This window comes from Capsicum annuum, chromosome 5 (assembly GCF_002878395.1).
Source record: "Capsicum annuum cultivar UCD-10X-F1 chromosome 5, UCD10Xv1.1, whole genome shotgun sequence".
NCBI classification, from domain to species: Eukaryota; Viridiplantae; Streptophyta; class Magnoliopsida; order Solanales; family Solanaceae; genus Capsicum; species Capsicum annuum.
The window spans coordinates 167,349,742-167,369,735 of NC_061115.1; the positions used below are offsets into that span (position 1 = coordinate 167,349,742).

Genomic DNA, 19,994 nt, shown 5'->3' on the forward strand with positions numbered 1-19,994 from the left:
CTACCATAAGAGAAATAATAACCTCTTTAACAACAAGAAAGAGGTTGTAGACTGAAAAATTCCTGATCTTGTTATTGAATTCAATTTGCTAATCCATAATAGCACCGGCAAAGGTAATTCAAAAAACACCATAGCTGTTAAGTGGGAACCCCCGGATAGGAACTCATACATGCTCAGCACAGATGGTGTTGTTAAGTCGAGCCCGAGATCTGGAGGGCTAGGGGAAGTGATTCAAAACTGCCAAGGGGAATGAATTATTGGATTCATAGACCGTGCCTCCATGTTACGCCCCTCCATGCTGAGATCAAAGCTCCCCTCAATGGTCTTACTCTAGCTAAGATTCACAGTCTCATACCACTTCAAATTTATTCGGACTCAATGGAACTAGTGCATGCAATTGATCACGATCATATATTATTCACTAACATCTTGTCAAAGAGCAGGCATTTAATGCAGGAATTGGAAGCGGCCAAGATGAAGCACATCTATAGAGAGCAGAATCAAGTAGCGGACAAGTTAGCTAAGGAAGGAAGGAACCACCCTCACTAAGAGATTCCACACATTTTGTTAGTTCCTCCACTATATGCGACTAGAGTTGTAGAGAAAGACAATAGGGGAACTACTTTTGTTAGAAAATTTAAAACTTTGAACATTTTCCTACAAGACTGGGATGTGGCCCAAACCATTAATCCCTCCCTCAAATTTGAAAGGAGCCAGTGCTCCCATGAACATCTCTCCTTTATTATTATCTACTTAATATAATATAATCCTCATATATATATATATATATATATATATATATATTGAAAATATCAAAAATTTGTGATTGCATTTAGACTTTAGATATCATTTTTAACAAGTTATAGTTACGGAGTAATCTCGATTATTAAAATTTATCTGTAGTTATTCGAAAATGACCTAATAATATAAATACTTTTTCTACATCACTGCATAGAATTCAAACTCTTAATTTTTATATTTGTGGCAGCCGTATTAAAATGTGGATAAAGTAAAAATGAAATCAGTTCAAGACATGGATTCCTATATATTGCATAGATGATAGATCACGTAGAAAAATGTTTAAATGTAGGTGAATGGCATTTTTACTTTACCAACCTCGAGTCCACAAGTACTTTTGACTTCTGAGATTGGTACTAATTAATGTACATTCTCCTACCTAGAATTTGAACATGCCCATGAATTTTACACAAAACCATTGGACACCAACTTTCTTACCTCCACCATGTTGTCATTGTTACTCATATATATATATATATATATATACACACACGCAACACCTTCTGCCCATTCTTATAATTCACCACTACAAATTAAAAAACATGGCCAAATTTCTGAACACCGTCTTTTCCATCCTCTTTACAATTGCATTTCTTTCATATCGTTCAAAGTTACTATCTTTCCCTCTCAATTACATTTAACTTGTTGTCCCTTTACTTGCCCTTATTGTCCACTTTCTCTATATTAATAAGTCCCAAAACATCCTCCCGCCGGGTACACTAGCAGTCCCGATTTTAGGCAATTGGCTTCAAGTTGGCAACGACTTGAACCATCGACTTCTAGCGACCATGTCACAAACCTAAGGTCCAATATTTTTACTCAAACTGGGGTCCAAAAACTTAGCTGTCGTATCGAACCCTGAACTAGCTAACCAAGTCCTACACACACAAGGAATCGAGTTTGGGTCCCGTCCACGTAACGTTGTGTGCGACATATTTACGGGCAATGGACAAGACATGGTGTTCACAATTTATGGCGAGCATTGGCGAAAAATGAGACGTATCATGACACTACCATTTTTCACTAACAAAGTGGTGCACCAATATAGTGATATGTGGGAAAATGAGATGGACCTAGTTGCTGACGACTTGAAAAATGATAAAAGAGTGAAATATGAGGGAATTGTTTTAAGGAAACGTTTGCAATTGATGTTATATAATATTATGTATAGAATGATGTTTGATGCCAAATTTGAGTCCCAGATGATCCTTTGTTTATTGAGGCAACTAAGTTCAATTCAGAGAGGAGCAGATTGACTCAGAGCTTTGATTACAATTATGGTGAATTTATCCCTTTGCTTAGACCATTCTTGAGAGTGTACCTTAACAAATGCAAAGACTTGCAAACAAGGAGACCTGCATTCTTCAATAATTATTTTGTGGAGAAAAGAAGGTAACCCCTTTACCCCTCATTATTCTGCTTTATTTTGGTGGAGCTAAAGGAGGAGATTCATCTCAAAATCTTTGAATTATTTAGGAGAAATTTGGACATGAATTGGTTGATATTCGGAAAAAATCAAGTAGTATTTGGAGTTAAAGTTGAAAAACGATAGCAGTTAAAAGTTAAAATTGTGTTTGGACATGAAATCGAAGTTATGTTAGTGAAAAACTTTGAGAAGTCCTAAAACCTTTTTTTCAAACTTTAAAGTTCATATTTTAAGTTTGAAACTGAAATAATTGATCAATTTGATAAAAGAAAAACACTTGCTTGAAATAATTTCCAAATATTGCTTCAAATTTTTGAAACAAAATCTATGGACAAATAGGTAAGTGCAAAGTCAAACAAGTTAATCCTTTTAATTATTCCTCAATTTTTTTTATTTCCCAAATATGAGCTAAAATCTGTTATTTTTAAATCATACATGTTTTTTTTTACGTAATAGTACCTCAACGGGAAAAACAAATATTACTCATTTAAGACTTGTAAACTGAATCAGAACAAAAATTTTGAGATGAGAGGGAGTGCTTAAACTACTTCAGTAGTGACTTCATGCTGTGACTGAATGAACCTATATTCATGTAAACTTTCTCTTTGAACTTCTTTGAGAATAGGAAAATTATGGGCGAAAATGGAGAAAAGCACAAGATAAGCTGTGCAATAGATCACATAATAGATGTTCAAATGAGAGGAAAAATACGTGAGGAAAATGTGTTGTATATTGTGGAGAACATCAACGTTGCAGCAATTGAAACAACTCTATGGTCAATGGAATGGGCTATAGCCGAGCTTGACAATCATCCAACTGTTCAACAGAAAATTAGGGACGAAATCTCAACTGTCCTTAAAGGCAAGTCAGTCACAGAATCAAACCTCCATGAGCTGCCCTACTTGCAAGCACAGTAAATGAGATACTACCAATACCTTTACTAGTACCACATATGAACCTTGATGAAGCAAAGCTAGGTGATTACACAAACTCCTAAAGAAACTAAGGTGGTTGTGAATGCGTGGTGGCTGGCTAACAACCCTGCATGGTGGAACCACCCTAACGAGTTCCGGCCCGAGCAGTTCCTTGAGGAGGATGGTGGCACGGAGGCAGCTGTTGCTGGTGGCAAGGTGGATTTCAGGTACTTGCCATTTGGTATAGGGAGGCGAAGCTGCCCTGAAATCATCCTCGCATTGCCAATTCCGGGGCTTGTGATAGCCAAACTAGTGTCAAATTTTAACATGCAGGCTCCTCCAGGTGAGGGAAAAGTAGATACAAGTGAGAAAGGAGGGCAGTTTAGCTTGCACTTTGCAAAACACTCCACGGTTGTGTTCAAGCTTGTTGCGGCATAAAATGCTTCCACAAGCTTACCAGAAAACAAAATTACTATTGTCACTCCTAATAGATTCCAATGAGTATTTATACTTTTTTTTTCACCTCTTTGTATCCCCATAATATCATTTTCTCGTTCAAATTACAAAATAATGATAGTCTTCACATTTTGTGCCTTTGCAGCAACAGCCAAGACAGTTACCACGCGACACATTTTGCTCTCCATCATCAAATTTCTTCATATTTGTGTGTATTACAAAGCTAAGTCAAATCAGTTACAACAAGCTACGACTAGGAAAATAACTTGCGCTCCACATCTATCCTCGAGCAGTGAAATGCTCAATTAGTTGATCTATAAAAGGAAGAAAAAGAAATGCCGGTTAATCCTCATATCAATGGTGGGAATTTACACATCACTTGATCTAAGGCTGAAAAATAAAGAGTACTCAAAGTACACACTCCTAGAGGTACAGAGAATTCGCAAACATTATTCCACGTCGAAGGCTCTCACTGGCAGCAGCAAATTTGTTCTCCAAATCCACTTCTCCCGCAGCATGTGCAGCACCTTTTAACTGTAAATCCAAGAGACAAATTTCCAGTATTTGATTCCAGAACATACATAAAGAGGAGAACTCATATCTGGAAGTGTTGCATAATGACATGCTCGTGTCCAAGTGTTAATAATAAGAAAGAAAATCATTTTATTTCAAGGAAGTACACCCTAATGAACCAAACTCAGCCAAACCCATGATATTGAAGATATTGGCTTTTCCCACATAAATACAATATCAAAGTTTCCTTGAGTTACCTGGTTCAAAAATTCATCAAGCCTTCTTACTAACCGAATGATGCTACCTTCAAAGATATCAGTCATTTGTATAACCTCTGCGAACGACGCTCCCTGAAAGAATGCATTAATACAAATAAGAAAAAAGAGTACAACAATGCAGTGTTTTCTTCCTTTTTTCAATTGGAGGCAGGGAAAGACCCTAAGTCAACTCAATGTGGAAGAGACAATGCTAGAAACCCTAGTTTAGGGCAATCATTCATTTTTAACCAAGGAAAGATCATGCAATACTAAAATGATTCCTTACAGACTGAACTTGAGTTGAACTGAATAAAACTCTTCCATGAAATATGAGAAATTAGTTTGATTATCATCAACTATCCTCCTACTGGTTTCAATCATAAAAATTAAGCAAGAGTAATCAGCAGTTCCAAGTTCCAACTAGAAAATTATGGTTCCGGAACAAAAATTACTGCCCTAAGCTGATCAAGGTTCCTGCACGTGTCACGTGTAGGTAAATTATGATGACGGAGGTTAACCAAAAAGATGAACACCAAAAGAACCCACAGAATTAGGCTGACCACCAAGAACAAGAAATCACTTGCATTCTACATAGGGAAACCACACTGAAGACAGAGGACTTCCAGTAGGTTTGCAAATAATAAAGAGCTTGGAATTTGATGGTTGAAAGGATAGATTTCACGGTACCCCCCACCAACATAAAAGGGTACAATTTTTTAAAAGATCCCTTTTTTACCTATCACATCAGGAAAAGAAAAAAAAATAGAGGAGCTTGCTGGTTGCAGCAAGATGATGTCCTATGGATAGTAATTTCTTTGGGTTGAAGCATGGAAATTGGCAGAAAAATATTACCAAAAAAAATAGCATGAATACAAATATATGATAGGGAAGCTGGGAAAGAAACATGAACTTGTAGTGTCGCTCTAATTTAAGCATGGAATTGAACACAACATTGGCATTGACACTTTACCTTTGACCAACAGTAAATGACATCCATCAAAAATGGTCGTACTGATGCCTCTACATATTCTTCAATGTTTATCTCCAACTTGCATTCACGTTGAATCTGCAAAAGAAGAGAAGTTTTTGCTTGCGCTTCTGACATGCAAACATTGAATTCCAAACCCTATATAAGACTGACCTCTGCTATTCTTCTTGCAGTATCTTGTAGCTGTTGTAATGGTCTAGTTAGCTCAGCTCTTAAATTTATTTGTTCATTTGATTTGTCGCCTGGGATAAAGCAACTTGCCAGAGCCGCAGTTTGATGATGATCAAGATCATTGAATGTACCTAGCGAAAACGATTATTTGCAAATCACATATCACTGGTTGATAGCTACTTTTGGCACAATTACAGACCATACCACAAAGCACAGAAGTGTCGAGCAGAAGATAAGCAGCATATAAAGGGCCCCAAGGAACACTAAAGCAACTAGATGGATTCTAAAATCCAGTGAGCAAAACTACTTGGGGATAACCTATAGACATAAAAGAGACTACTGGGAAATAAAAGAAAAAGAAGCTTTTCTTGGTAATATGGCGCGGAACATTGACCAGTCTCATGTTCAGAAGATGAAAGTTGCGGAAACGAGAATGTTACGATGGATGTATGGGCATAATAGGAGAAATAGGTTTCGAAATGATGATGTCAGGGACAAGGTAGGAGTGGCTTCGGTGGAGGCGAAGATGGGGGAAGCGAGGCTGAGATGGTTCAGACATGTAAGGAGGAGATGCATAGATGCCCCAGTGCTGAGGTGTCGGAGATTGGCTATGGATGGTTTTAGGAGAAACAGAGGTAGACCGAAGAGGAGGGGTGATTAGGCATGGGATGGCGCAGTTTCAGCTTACTGAGGACATAACCTTAAATAGGAGAGCGTGGAGGACACGGATTAGGATAGAAGGTTAGTAGGCAGCAAAGTGTTGGTTGCTGTCCATTCATATTAGTAGTTGTAGTATTGCTCTTGTAGTTTCTTGTCCTTCGATTTCTGTTTCTACCTGTTGTTTCTTGTACCACGATTATGGTATTGTTTTGCTGTAGTCTCTGTTCAGTTGCTTTCGGTTGTTGTTGTTGTTGTTATATGTTGTTTCTCACTTTCTTATACTTGTCACTCCTTTTTGGGACTGCGTTGGACTATTTTTCCTTAAGCCGAGAATCTATCGGAAACAGCCTCCCTAGTCCCTACCACTTAGGTAAGGGTAAGGTCTACGTACACTCTACCCTCACCAGACCTCCCTCCGTGGGGGATTACACTGGGTATGTTGTTGTATTAGTTTCAGTACAACTACATGGTTGTCAAATCTTTATACCGCAAAAAGAGTAAGCACAGGCAACCCCTATCATGGTTTAATTTGAACTCGTTTGCTTTCAATCTTACGAACTTCAAAACTGCCATTATGCTTTCCAAATTAATACACATTGCTCTCACTTTTTGAAACAAGTCCAAAGAAGTAAAATTGCATACTAATATGGAACAAGTATTACCATTCAACATCAATTCAGTCACGAGGAGTTCATCCCCAGTGTCTATCAAGCAGGCTGCTCGTCCCTTCAACTGCACAACACCATCGGCATCTATGTAACCCAGTTTCTTCAGGACTTGGGAACGGTTTCTAAGTTCATCTCGAAATTTTTGAAGCTGAAAATTGTCAATTTCATAAGAAATAAATTAATTGACAAAATCCAGTAAAGTATTAAAAGGGAATAACTCCAAGGTGATGTAAGTGAAGTTTAATATATATAAATATCATCTTGAAACTAAAAGAGTATCATTAAAGTATAGAAGAAAACTTGAGAAGGCTGAGAGCAAAAAAATGTACCACAGCGTGTGTGTTCGGGAAAAATCATAGTTTAGTGATTAAAGAACACTGGAGTGAAATAGGTCACCAGAATAGGATAGAAATAGAGGATTCATGTAGCAAAAACTAACGAGTTTGGGATTGAGGTGTAGTTAATATAATTGATTCATGCCATAGGAGCTTTACCTGTGATTCTCGCATTTTTGACTTGAGCTGTTGAATTTCATGGTTCACTTCCGCCTTCTTTTGGAAACTCTTAAGTTGATGTTCATCTTGTGACTGTTCCACATTGTGCAACACCATATTTAGAAGTAGTGACAATAATTAAACCATATTCATCAAAAACATACTCCTAGTCCAATATAAAGGAATTATTGGGGTGTCGCACACCCCGTAAAATGATATTTAAAGGCATTAATCAAAGGATAATTTGTCAATATTGCCCTTCTGATTCTTCCCGGACTCTTCTTAAAAGTAGTGATAGACCTTATTTGAGATTTAAAAGTAGTTGAAAACTCCCACTAAAAAGAAGGGTAATTCAGGAAACAAAAAACAATTAATACATTCTTGAACTTTGAAAAGTTCATACATTTTGGACCATAAGAAAATATCAACAATTCATTTATATTGGACTAGGAAGAGTAAAAAGCAAAAGCTTAAACTTTTCATGCTTCCGCATAGATTAAACAGAGTATCAAAATAAACTTTTGTCAAACCTTGTGTAGTGGATGAGCAAACAATTTTTTCTCTAGCTCTTCAATCTGGTTCATTATATCAATAAATTCTGGATCTTCAAAGCCCATGTCCTACAATGATAGAAACCAGGAAAAGCAGGAACAAACTTGATCAGTAGTTCCAAGTTGAAGAAGTATGCTAAGAGCCTGTTTGGATGGGCTTATAGCTTTTGGCTTATTTTTGTCTTTTTGGCTTAAAAACAAGCATTTAAAAAACTTTTTTATTTACTCAAACACTAGAAAAGTGCTTAAAAGTTATTTTGGATTAGAAGCACTTGAAATAGCCAATCCAAAGATGTCCATTCCGCAACCAGCAAACCTCTTTTATACTTGATAGAAACAGAACAAAGCCTATAGCTGGATATGACGCTAAACTCATGTGACATTACAAGAATAATAAATGCACAATTCTGTCCCACATAAGATGAATGCTAGAGAAAGTAAGAATGGTTAATTTTTTTGGATGATCGAGAAATCCATCCAGAGCCAAACCTTTGTACCAACCATAGCCTTCGAAACTCGGGGATGATGGGCCCGTCCTTCTACCCTTCTCTATTTAAATACCAGAGTTAGTTCGCTTGGCACAAGGCTCGAACTGTGACCTAAGACACAAGTCCCTCAATGTTTGCCGAGTGAAAGTAAGAATGGTTATTCTCAGCAAGATTTAGAATGACACTAGAATGGTACTTGGCAACAAATGCAGCTAGAATATAGAATGGATGACAGCACTATGATAATGATAGTACAATCCGCTGACTGAAGATACTTCCTTTTCCTTGTCTTTCTTTCTCCTTTTTCTCGTTTTTTTACTGAGCGATTGTGCATGAGCAATTAAAAAATGCTCTATAAGAGGTAGACTAGACTACAGTCATATAGGGCACAGATCTAACCACAAAGTGCATATAGCTTCTACAGTTTGTTAAGGAACAAGTAAAATACTGCCGGACTACACATGACTCCAGTTTCCTATAAGTGACACTAATGTATGGTTTTTGACATGATTGGCAATCTATCCTGACAGGAATTTTTAGTTAACCAGATAAGCATTTCACAAAAGGAACCAAAAAGAACATACTTAAGATGTCAATCCTCTCTCAACATAATGTGTTAAATTTTGGCTTTTACTAACAGATGGTCGGTAATAAATGACCTGATTCGTATAAGAAATGCCAAACATCCAATCCAATGTGGAAGCAGCAGTAAGAGTATTCATACCTTTACAGGGTTAAGCTTAGGGAGTCCTTGAGGAAAACGTTTCTGAAGCTCCTGAACAGCAAGTAGGATGCTTTGCCTTGCTTCCAATGGCCGAAGATCCGCAGGAACAGATATTCTAAGCTTACTGAGGGAAGAAATCAGGGGCAATTGAACAGGAACCTAATATTTGGAAACATACTCAGGAATGAAGTCATACTCTAACTTCGGACCCGTTTGGCCATAAAAAATTTCATTTTTTTTGAAAAATTATTTCACCTTAGTGAAACTTGAGGCGTTTGGCCGTGAAAATTCCAAATCCAATTTCAAATTGTTTTTGAAAAAGTAAAAACAAGTTTTACTTGTTTTCACTTTTTTCCAACTTCAATTTGAACTTTATTTATGATTACAAATGACCCCATTTTTTTATTTATACAAAAACACCCTATTAATTTCATCCAACAACCGGAGTTAAATGCCTAACTACCACATTGCCCACTTCTTCCTACTTCCATCATAAAAGACCTCAAAATTGAAGACAACTTTAATTTCTTTCTTCTTCCTCAAAATCTTCTCATAATACAACGGAACCTTAATCCGTCCATTCTTGCGACTCTTTATGCAACACCAACAACAAAGGCAACGTTATTGCCTCCTCTCACATTTGGTTATATCTTGTAGGTAAATTAGTTAAGTTGGGTGATTTTGATAATTTTTAAAATTGAGGGTTAAAATTATATTTAAAAAAAGTATTTCCAAAAGTCTAAAAAAGAGATTCTTAAAAAACATGGCCAGGTTCAACTCCAACTCCAAAAAACTTTAGTTTTCATGGCCAAACGCCTACTTAGTAGTATGAAAAAAAAGTAATGATTACAAATTTATGTACTCACTACATGCATTTCTCCCTTCTCCTCTGGACGAGGAGGACGTGGTTTGGGTTGAGAACTATTTTCACCAGAACCAAGAGAGCAATGAAGTAGGGTATCCACAATATAGCTTGTGCTACGTGAAGCAGAGAGTACAGCAGGCAAAGAACCCGAAGCAGCTGGAGGCTTCTTTACCACATTGACTACAACACCCCAACCCCAATCTTTTCCACCTTCCCATACCTTGACCTGCCATCACCGATGCAATCCCAGTGAACAACATTAAAATGAACAGTCTAATGGGGAAGTCGAAAAGTTACTAAGTGAATGAATTTCCAAACAACAAACAGAAAATGGATTTTTTTGAGAATGAAAAACAATGAAGTAAACACCACAAAATAATACATAGCATGCAAAATCCCCCATTGCATGGGATCCACGATGAATACAGTGGCTTAAGTGAATGGAGACTAACAGCAATCACGTAGCAACATGAGAAAATAGAATCCTATCTATTTTGATAGGTAAGGAGCAATAGCAAATGACCCAAGCAAAAAAAATCACAAAGGTAAAGTTAGAATGAGAGCAAGAAATTATGATTAAAAAAAGAGCAAGAAACTATAAGAAACATAAGGCAACAGAATAGGACTACAGCTCGTCTTACAAAGAGGCTTAGGTATCAACAGTAAGTAGTTAAAAGTTACAATTCCTGAGCTTTCAAAAATATAGCAAATAGATTCATGTGCACCCAAAAATAGAGGTGAGGGACAGACATTCCAGAGACATGGGGACGAAATCGAATAAGGGGTCAAAAAGGGTGTGCAGTATATGTCCACGCTAATCAGAGCTCAATATATTCACAAAAGTGCGGCATGGAATATCGATGCCTTGCCACTTACCAGCCTACCAGGAAGAAGAAAATGGAGAACCTTTTCAGGCCGTATTATTTCAGCCATCAGTTTTTTCTCACGTTGCGCTATCTCAAGCTTTAGTTTATGATATTCTGCAACCTCACCCTACAAGTAGAGAGAAGCAAATTTCAGGATCAATGGCATAAGAAGATAGAGGTATCTGAAAACCACAAGAAGTCGATAACAACTTATTTTACCTCCCCTGATGCATCAAGCTTTGCAGCTTCTTCTTCCAGCTTAGAGACCTTCTTTCCAATGTCAGGTAACGCCTAACAAAAAGACAACCTCTCTGTCAGTCATTACATAAAAGAGAGTTAAAGAGAGAATGGGCATCGACAAAGAGAAAACCTTCTCATACTGAAACTGGTGGAATGAGTTTTTGATAACATGCTCGGCAGTAAATTGGCCTTGGGCGTGACTCAATAAATTTAGAATTGTATAGTAACTCAGCCTAAACGTGCTGACTAATGGAGCCGGTTTACCCAAAACCATGTCCTTGATGCTATTCATTTCCATCTGAAATCATGAAACACTACGTAAGCCCTCCACCAAAAGAGCTAAGAAGAATACTTGACTACATTGTTCGCAATTTTGCATATGCTTAAGTGGCTACAACTATACATTTCAAGATGGCAATAACAGTTATCTACAAGATACTCTTCAAGTGAGAATATTTCTACCAACATACCTTCTCGTCAATCATGATAATACAAATACCACGTTCATCTTTTCCACGACGCCCTGCTCTTCCACTCATCTATATGAAAGAAAAAAATAATTTGAAGAATAAAAAACTGAAAAGCAAAATGATTTAAGTCATGTCATATGGGCAGTTCAGACTCACCTGTATATACTCACCAGATCCAATGTAACGATGACTATCACCATCCCATTTCTTTACACTGGTAAAGACAACAGTTTTCGCAGGCATGTTTAGCCCCATGGCAAACTATCAAAACATTAGAAGGAAAAACAAAACCATTAGGGCCGTCTAATATACAAGATAACAAGACACACAATAAAAAAGAGAATTCATTACTGTCTCTGTTGCAAAAAGAGCCTTTATGAGTCCTTCTTGGAAGAGAAGTTCCACAAGTTCCTTAATAACAGGAAGCAGGCCAGAGTGGTGAACAGCAATCCCACGCTGAAGTAGGGGCAACATTAATTCAATAGCTGGTAAGCTTCTATCTTCCTCGCTCAAGCAATCCACTGCATTACGGAAAACCTCCTTCACTACTTCCTTCTCTTCTTCGGTATTAAAATCAAGCTTGGGCATAGACATTGCATGTTGTTCACATTCTCTTCTACTAAAACTGAAGACAATGACCGGCTGAAACTTCCGTTCCATGATCATCTAACATGTCAAGAATCAATTGCTTCAGTTACATGAGGAATCACCATTGTTATAGTAAATCACAGAACAACTTTCAAGGGCAATGTATTATGACATAGTGTTTTTAAAAGCCATAAGGCATACGAGCAACAAGGTTCATGGGACTTGAAGGGAAAAAGCCAGAAGTAGACCATACTAACACAAAATTTAAAAATGGCATACATGAATTTCGTACTATGATAATCAACTCGCAATTAAAACAACAATTTCAACATCTAATATATACCCATGAAGAGCATTTAGATGGCATACATTCATGAAGCAAGCTTAATTTGTAATAACACCGTTATGACAAAAATCTAAATATCCTAAAAAATGAAGTTGATATAACAAGAAAGAGTGAAACCAAGATAATATCATCTAGAGACCAAAGTACCAAACTACACACCTTGACAATTTTGCAAATATCTGATACACCACCAGAAGTAGAGCCCCCTTTCGCGATTCTACCTCTAACCTTAGCAGCATTTGCACTATTTCCATCCCCGATTTTCTGCTTTGCAAAACTATCCTGCATTTTCAAAAAATTATCCTCCCTAAACAGCTCATTCTCATCAATAACAAGATACAATCCCGAACCACCCATAGGAAACATATAATGCTGCAAAGGTGTAGGCCGAAAATCAGTGTAAACAACATGACATGGTTGTTTATGAATATTACATATCCATTCTGCAAACTCAGTAGCATTCGACATTGTAGCCGAAAGAAATACCATCTTAATTGCCGATGGCAAAAATATAATACTTTCTTCCCAAACAACACCTCTTTCGCGATCTTTCATATAATGTATCTCGTCAAATATAACCCAAGCAACTTCCTTCAACACCTCTGAACCTCTATATAACATCCCTCTCAAAATCTCCGTAGTCATAACTAAACAACTCGCGTTTGGCGATAACGTTACATCACCAGTCATTAATCCAACATCATTAAACTCATGACTTAATTCTCTGTATTTCTGATTACTCAATGCCTTTAAAGGTGAAGTATAAATAACACGTTGCTTGTCCCTAAACGCCATTGCGATTGCATATTCAGCTACCGCTGTTTTTCCAGCGGAGGTATGTGCTGATACGAGAATTGATTCGTTTCGTTCTAAACATGAAACTGAGACTTGTTGAAATGGATCGAGTTTGAATGGATATGTTTTGGCCATTTTTCCGGTATAGCTAGGATTTGAAAGAGTACCGTGAATCGATTCGTCATTTGTTGATGTGTAACCTGATGGAACTGCTACTTCGTGTACGCAAGTTCTGGTTAAATTTGCTCGCTTCGAAGATGAATTTTGCTCTCGGACTTCGTTCTTGTCGGAGGAGCTGTTTGACGCCTCCGGTTCCTTCCGTTTTCCGCCAGCCGGAGAAGAACACGACATTTCAGGTTGGTTTTTTAGGGTTTTCGGTTAAAACCCTTTTTCTAGCTGATTTTTCGGAATCGGAAAATGAACTCTGCCAGCTAAACATAAAATTGGTTGCAATTTAAAAAAAGAAAAAAAAATAATAGAATTATTACTAATGGGGTAACTTGTTAAATAGGTGATTTATTTTGATCATTTTATTTATATTTTGATTTATTTTAATTTTAAATTTCCATAAATCACATAGATAGTATTAATACTGAATAAGAAGTAAAAATCAAACACACAAATAAATAATGAAAAATCTGAAATTGATAATGGTGGCTTTGCAAATGCTCCACTGCCACATATAAAGAAAGAGAGAAAAGGTAAACTGTAAATAAAGCAAAAGAATTTATGAACAGATATATACCAAAAAAAAAAAAAAAAAAAACCGTTTACAGTTTCCAAGTAACTGTCCCATAATTGCTACCCAAAAAAAAAAAAAACTATCACATAATTATTTAGCTTTATGTAAATTATTGTTGAACAGTTTTTATGTTTTGCATAAGCTATGCTAGGAATGGGGAACGCGGGTGAGGGTTGGGATTTGTTTAGTAGTATTTTTTTTTAATTTTAAAAATTGAATGTTAAAACTATGCAAAAAATTTAACTGATTATTCTTTTTATCACTATAATTATTTATTATTAGCATCATATATATGGTTCATTAAATTGAAAAGTCCCAAAATCTATGATAACGATAAAATCGAAAAGTTATTGCAATCTTCAAAATATTAAGCCTGTGTAAAAAAGAAAAATGTAGTTATGAAAAATTATTTTTGATTTAAGAACTGTATATCAACCTGTAAAGTTAAATATGTGATAAAGTTTCAACAAATTAATAAGCATTATATAAAATTAAGAAAAAATATAAAAGTTGGGTAGACTAAGAACCCATTTGGGATTGTTGTTATAAAACTACTTATTTAAAAAGCAATTTTATGAAATAACTTTTCAGAAAAGTGCTTTTGAAGAAAGTAATTCGTGTTTGGTAAATTTATTTGAAAAGTATTTTTAATAAGCAGATTGTGTTTAGATAATCTTTTTCAAAAAGTGCTTTTTTGATTCAAATGACCAAAAAGGACATGTATCAATAGACTTTTACTACTAAAATTAATTTATAGAGAAAATTTATTTTAAATATCTATTATAATATTTTTAATTAAAATTTTATTTTTATTTAATTGAAAAGCACGTACTCTAAAATTTTCAATCAATATTTATATACATAAAATACATTAAAACTAATAATAATTATATATTATTTAAATAATTTAAATATCACTTTAAAATATCAAACAAAAATAAATATAAAAAATATTTCATTATTTATAAAAAAAATTAACGACAAAAATAATTAGTCCTTCATAAATCACAAAATTTTCAATGATTTCATCCCTAATTTTATTATGTAATATCTCCATACTAATAGAATGTCTGTCTTGTATTTCTGAAGGTATACCAGAAGGTTCATCTCCTTCTTCATACAATTTAGGTGTGCAAACTGTTATGGGCATTATCAAATAAGAAAGACACCTTGTAAGTACAATGGATTCACCGCTTCTATATCAAAGGCAAGGAACTGGAGTCAGTGAGCACACTTAAACAAGTATGCTGACTTGTCAGGAAAATATTTGATGCAAAGCAAGACTCCCACCTGGCAACCCATTACAACATCTAGCACAGTTCACAGTGGCATCAAAGTTCAGTATCAAGAAATTGTATTGCTCAATGCTGCCACAACACCCCAAGGTGGTATGGAGGAACTTGGTGCAATCACCAGTTCATAATATGGTTGACTTTACATGGGAGGTTAGCAACAGTTGAAAGACTTGAGAAATGGGGCATAAATGTAAATGTTGGTTGTGTACTCTGTTGTTCAGGAACTAAAGAAACATTTCAGCATTTATTCTTTGAATGCACATACACTAAACACATCTGGAGCACCTTGTTGAAATGACTGCACATTCATAGGCAAATCCACACCTGGATAGTTGAAATTACATAGCTGGCTACTGGTGTCCACACTTCAAAAGCAAGGTCGCAGGTCCTCATATGTTTGTTTTTTGCTACAATTTATCAAATTTGGCTGGAAAGGAATGCACGCAGATTCAAAGCCCAATGCGAGAGCAACGCACAGCTGGTTAAAGATATCTGCCTTCAAGTCCATACAAAAGGCTAACAGCAGAGTAAATGGAAAGATATACTAGCAAATTTGAATAACTATCCGGTTTAATGTAGTGTAAATTGAAATTGTAATAGTTAGTAAGGACATGGAAAATTGTACTTTATATGTTTTTGGTTGGAATAAAATTTTTCTTTCGACCAAAAACATATATGTCACTTTTCAAAAATTATTTATTTAAAATTAAACATTCTAGAAACATTTACAAGTGTTGTCAAAATATCATTTATTCTTGTAACATGATTCATCTTTCATTTGTTATTATTAATAATAAAAAATAAAAAGTTATATATTCTTCGGATCATCGTCAATGATTTTTTAAAATTTACTTAAAGAAAATGAGTGAAAATAAAATAATAATATATAAATCATAAATAAAATAAAGAATTATGATCTAAATATGAAGTATAAAATATTAAAATCAAACTTTAATCATACTGATAAGATATGTTTTATATATATATATATATATATATATATATTAGTCTGTGTGTGAGAGAGAGAGAGTGATAGGGATATTTTAATCATGAAAAAAGTAATTTTCTGCTTCTGCTTTGTTTTTTTTTTTAAAGCAGAAATTTCCTACTTCTTTTTTAAAACACTTTTGCAAGTTTACCAAACACCCTTCTTTTTTTAAAAAAGGTTCTTTTTCTCAAAATAAGTGTTTTTTTTTTGGGGGGAGGGGGGGGGGGGGAATAAACAATCCCAAACAGGCACTAAACATGATTTTATTTTGAAATTATATGTGCAATTATTTTCTAAGCGTATTTTTTGGGAATTTAGTTACATCATTTCCATAAAAAATATAGGCTCAAAAACTGAGAAATAATATTTGAAAAATCGCTATAAATTACATATTTTAAAAGTTATGTATAATTATTTATATTTAAATTTTCAAGAAGCCTGGTAAAATTAAGTAAGCTTACAAATTTGATTATATTATAAAATAAATATACTATAAACATTAAATTTAGAAAGAGTAACTAATAACTAATAACAATTTCAAATAAATTGAAACTGAATTATATTCATGATAAGGTAATAGTTCTTTATCATTTAAATGTGTGCATCAACTAAAAAATATGTTTTCCTACAAATAACTTGATGGTTGCTATCTTCTTTTTTTTTTGCCGTTGTGGTTAAAACGTATAATTATTATTTTTCAAATAAATTGAAATTGAAATTTCATTAGGATTTAATAATTTTGTTGATAATTAGGAAAAAAAGAGTCGTAAAATAGTAGTGCATTTAAAAGTGTTTCTTTTTCTTCAAATAGCATAGTGGTACCAAGTAAGTTTTTTTTTTCTATCCAAACATGTGCTTAAATTAAATAGATGGTTCTTTTTGTGATTTTATCTATTATTTTCATAATTAATATATTTAGTTTAAATATTTATCTATTAAATTTAAGTATATTTGATTTTTATGTGTGTTTACCTTATTGCTTGAATTAATATATTTTCTGTTCCATATTTTTTTTCTATCGTTGCTGAAATTTAGTTTTGAAGTTTCGTGATTCAGAATTAAAAAAAATAAAAAAAATAATTAACAATGATTTAAAGATTGTATAAAAACATTATTTTATCTCCTAGGCGCATTTTGTAAAAATACAACTCCACAATTACCACAAAAAAAAAATCGAGAGAATCTACCTTGTTAAGATTTTTACTATTCACTTATTTATTTATTTATTTATTTATGAGATAACTAGTTTCTCAATACGTGCGTTGTACGTGGATATCGGTCATGTATCATACAATTTTGTAAAGTAATATCAAAATTATTAAATAAAGTTTTAGATAAATAATTATACCTGGAAGAAAAGAGTGTAGATTTCGTAAATGATCCACGTGGATCATTGTAAGTACGTTGCGATTTTGCCAAGAAAAAATAAAATTAATGTATCACTTATATATATTTTTCAGTAGGGTCTGCATCCACGAAGGGGTTTCATGGTAAAAACAAAAGCTTAGTGTATCGTACTTGAGTCATACTCCACTTTAAAAGCTAGTTAATGAAGGGAGGATTGTCCAAGTCCATATAAGCAGAACTTCAATCCATTCCCCAATTATTGTGGGACTTTAATCCACTCTAACAGCCTCTTCATGTTCAGAATGGGCCAGAGGTTGCATGTGTTGCTTTGAGGTAGCCTGCTGACTACCTTCACTAACAAACCTGTAGCTTTGACCTGAAGCTAATGAAGAAGCATTGTCAGTGCTGGTGAATGGTGACAAACCAGTGACGGTGGAAATTGAGTTTGAAGCATGTCTATACTTGTGTCTTGGAACATAGAATTTAGTCTCTGAGGATATGACTACTTCATTTCGGCCTGTCATTTTTCTGAACCATTTTGCATTTCATCAATATATGAGCTTGTTAGCTAAACCATTAACCACGAAAAATCGGAAACGTTTCTTCTATTGTATAACTAATTCAGGAAATATTTTCCTTGTTTCAAAAGATGTAGTCAACTCCCACGCGTCTTTTCCATATGCAAGGTCCTTTCAAAGAAAATTTTCTTGCAAGCTTTCTTTATAAAACAATAGCTGCTTCAAGGGCCACAACTACAATTTTTTCATGCATGTCATTCAAAGAAGAGAATCTTACATCAGATCACCGACCAGTGTTTCAAACATGCAAGCCATGAACACCAAGGGAAAAACATATGTAGCATCGCCTTGGTAACATCATCTCCTCCACGATCAACAACATCACCACCACTATCACCAACGCCACTAATACCCTCTGCATTGAAACCATGCACCAATGAGGGCTCTATATATGAATCTGCCACCAACCTTATATTGTAGTACTGCATTGAAACCCTAGTCCCATCTTTCAGTCCATTTCAAATTATTGCTCCACTTAACGAATTGAAGCATTCAATAACGTATCTGGTGATATTGAATTGAAAATTATGAGTGACTGATCAAGCTGTTGAGCCCTGTAGGCAGCATCGATGTCAAAAAGCGATGGTGCGATTTAAAGATGAATTTTAATTTAACAGTTATACAAACCTTATCAAAAAGCCGAGGCAGAGTCTGGTTTTCGAACCTAGTTTTCGATGCTTTCCTTATCAGTATCAAAAATAAAGTTGGCAGTCCCCCATACATACATAAAACACTATGAATGAAGAACATATATCCCATACGTTATTTGTTTTATGGTGTCTAAACATGATTTGGCTCTTTATAGTTATTATTGAAAGAATCATAATTTTCTCTAACCAACAGATAACTGATGAGGCGACGATATCTCTATTCTATGTAACTATTTGGATTACACAGAGAAGGTTGAATTCCTTCGTATAAAGTTGTGAATTTTAAACATATTTTGTTTTAGTTAGTTAGGTAAAGAAATACAATTTGAGAATATATCATCTAAAACACTTTAGACTAATAATAGTAAATGTTAGTACAAGATTTAATGAAATAAAATTCATACCGAATTTTGCTGAACAGTCTGAAGCGAACTGCAAGGCTTGGTGACTCTTCTTTTTCAATGTCATAGCAGTAGTGTAGAGTAAACTCCCGAAAGAAATGGCTGACACATTAGGATGTTTACACATTAAAGAAAATTAATCACATGAAAAGATGCTACTAACTTTATCGAAGCAGTACAAGAGATATTCTTAAACTTTTTCTCCTTCTTTCTGTAGTTGATCCGCAAGAAATTTAGAGTTTCATTAGTTTAAATGGTCAACAATCCGCTGTTGGCCAGAATATCTTTTGTGAATTTGCAGGATATGATAGATAATATTAGGAAAAAGGAGCACTTTGAGATGCTAAATTATACATAAAGGACTCAAAAATCTACTCATGGATACATCTTAGCATCAAGTAGCCAGGATAGTTTTTTATGCCAGATTTATACTTTAGTAACATCAATTCGCTATCAACTACTCCTGTGTGAACAACGATGCAACTTTCTTATGAGAAAATAAAAGATGACAGGAACATATTGTTCTTAGAAGTGTCAAGAGCAACTATGAACTCGTTTCACCATGGGTTGTCAAAGAAACTACCTCATACTCCAAAAAAATACAGATTTATCATAATGGATAGTACAACACATGTTCTTTCCCTGATAAAGACATTAGAATCCAAAAATAAAAAGTTTTATGCAAACTTATCTTATCCAAGTTTGATTTATGAGG

General features: G+C 34.7%; 1 protein-coding gene and 2 pseudogenes across 2 annotated transcripts; 1 reads left to right on the forward strand and 2 right to left on the reverse strand.

The window, feature by feature from the left end:
- Positions 1 to 1,190: 1,190 nt before the first annotated feature.
- LOC107870956 lies at positions 1,191 to 3,576 on the forward strand (annotated as a pseudogene).
- A 50-nt stretch (positions 3,577 to 3,626) lies between these two features.
- On the reverse strand, positions 3,627 to 13,928 carry LOC107870955 (DExH-box ATP-dependent RNA helicase DExH10). Of its 2 annotated transcripts, XM_016717673.2 has the most exons (17): positions 12,643 to 13,928; positions 11,901 to 12,215; positions 11,706 to 11,810; positions 11,550 to 11,618; positions 11,210 to 11,377; positions 11,059 to 11,130; positions 10,850 to 10,966; positions 9,975 to 10,199; positions 9,109 to 9,267; positions 7,876 to 7,965; positions 7,346 to 7,438; positions 6,846 to 6,999; positions 5,506 to 5,654; positions 5,335 to 5,430; positions 4,365 to 4,457; positions 4,016 to 4,128; positions 3,627 to 3,908 (listed from the first exon to the last, which is right to left on the reverse strand). In XM_016717673.2, exons 1-16 carry the CDS (start codon positions 13,627 to 13,629, stop codon positions 4,018 to 4,020), a joined length of 3,003 nt encoding a protein of 1,000 aa, XP_016573159.1. In that variant the 5' UTR covers positions 13,630 to 13,928; the 3' UTR covers positions 3,627 to 3,908; positions 4,016 to 4,017. The 2 variants fall into 2 exon arrangements, with proteins under 2 accessions (XP_016573159.1, XP_016573158.1); XM_016717672.2 differs by having other exon boundaries at positions 3,627 to 4,128.
- A 3,991-nt stretch (positions 13,929 to 17,919) lies between these two features.
- LOC107871955 lies at positions 17,920 to 18,519 on the reverse strand (annotated as a pseudogene).
- Positions 18,520 to 19,994: the final 1,475 nt, after the last annotated feature.

Bases quoted from the DNA above. Each gene is read 5' to 3' on its own strand.
- LOC107870955 (XM_016717673.2), bottom strand. From the start codon at position 13,629: ATGTCGTGTTCTTCTCCGGCTGGCGGAAAACGGAAGGAACCGGAGGCG. The intron at 11,619-11,705 runs GTGAGTCTGAAC...TCTTTCATATAG, and splicing joins GATCTGGTGAGTATATACAG to ATGAGTGGAAGAGCAGGGCG. The intron at 7,000-7,345 runs GTAAAGCTCCTA...GACAATTTTCAG, and splicing joins CAAAAATGCGAGAATCACAG to CTTCAAAAATTTCGAGATGA.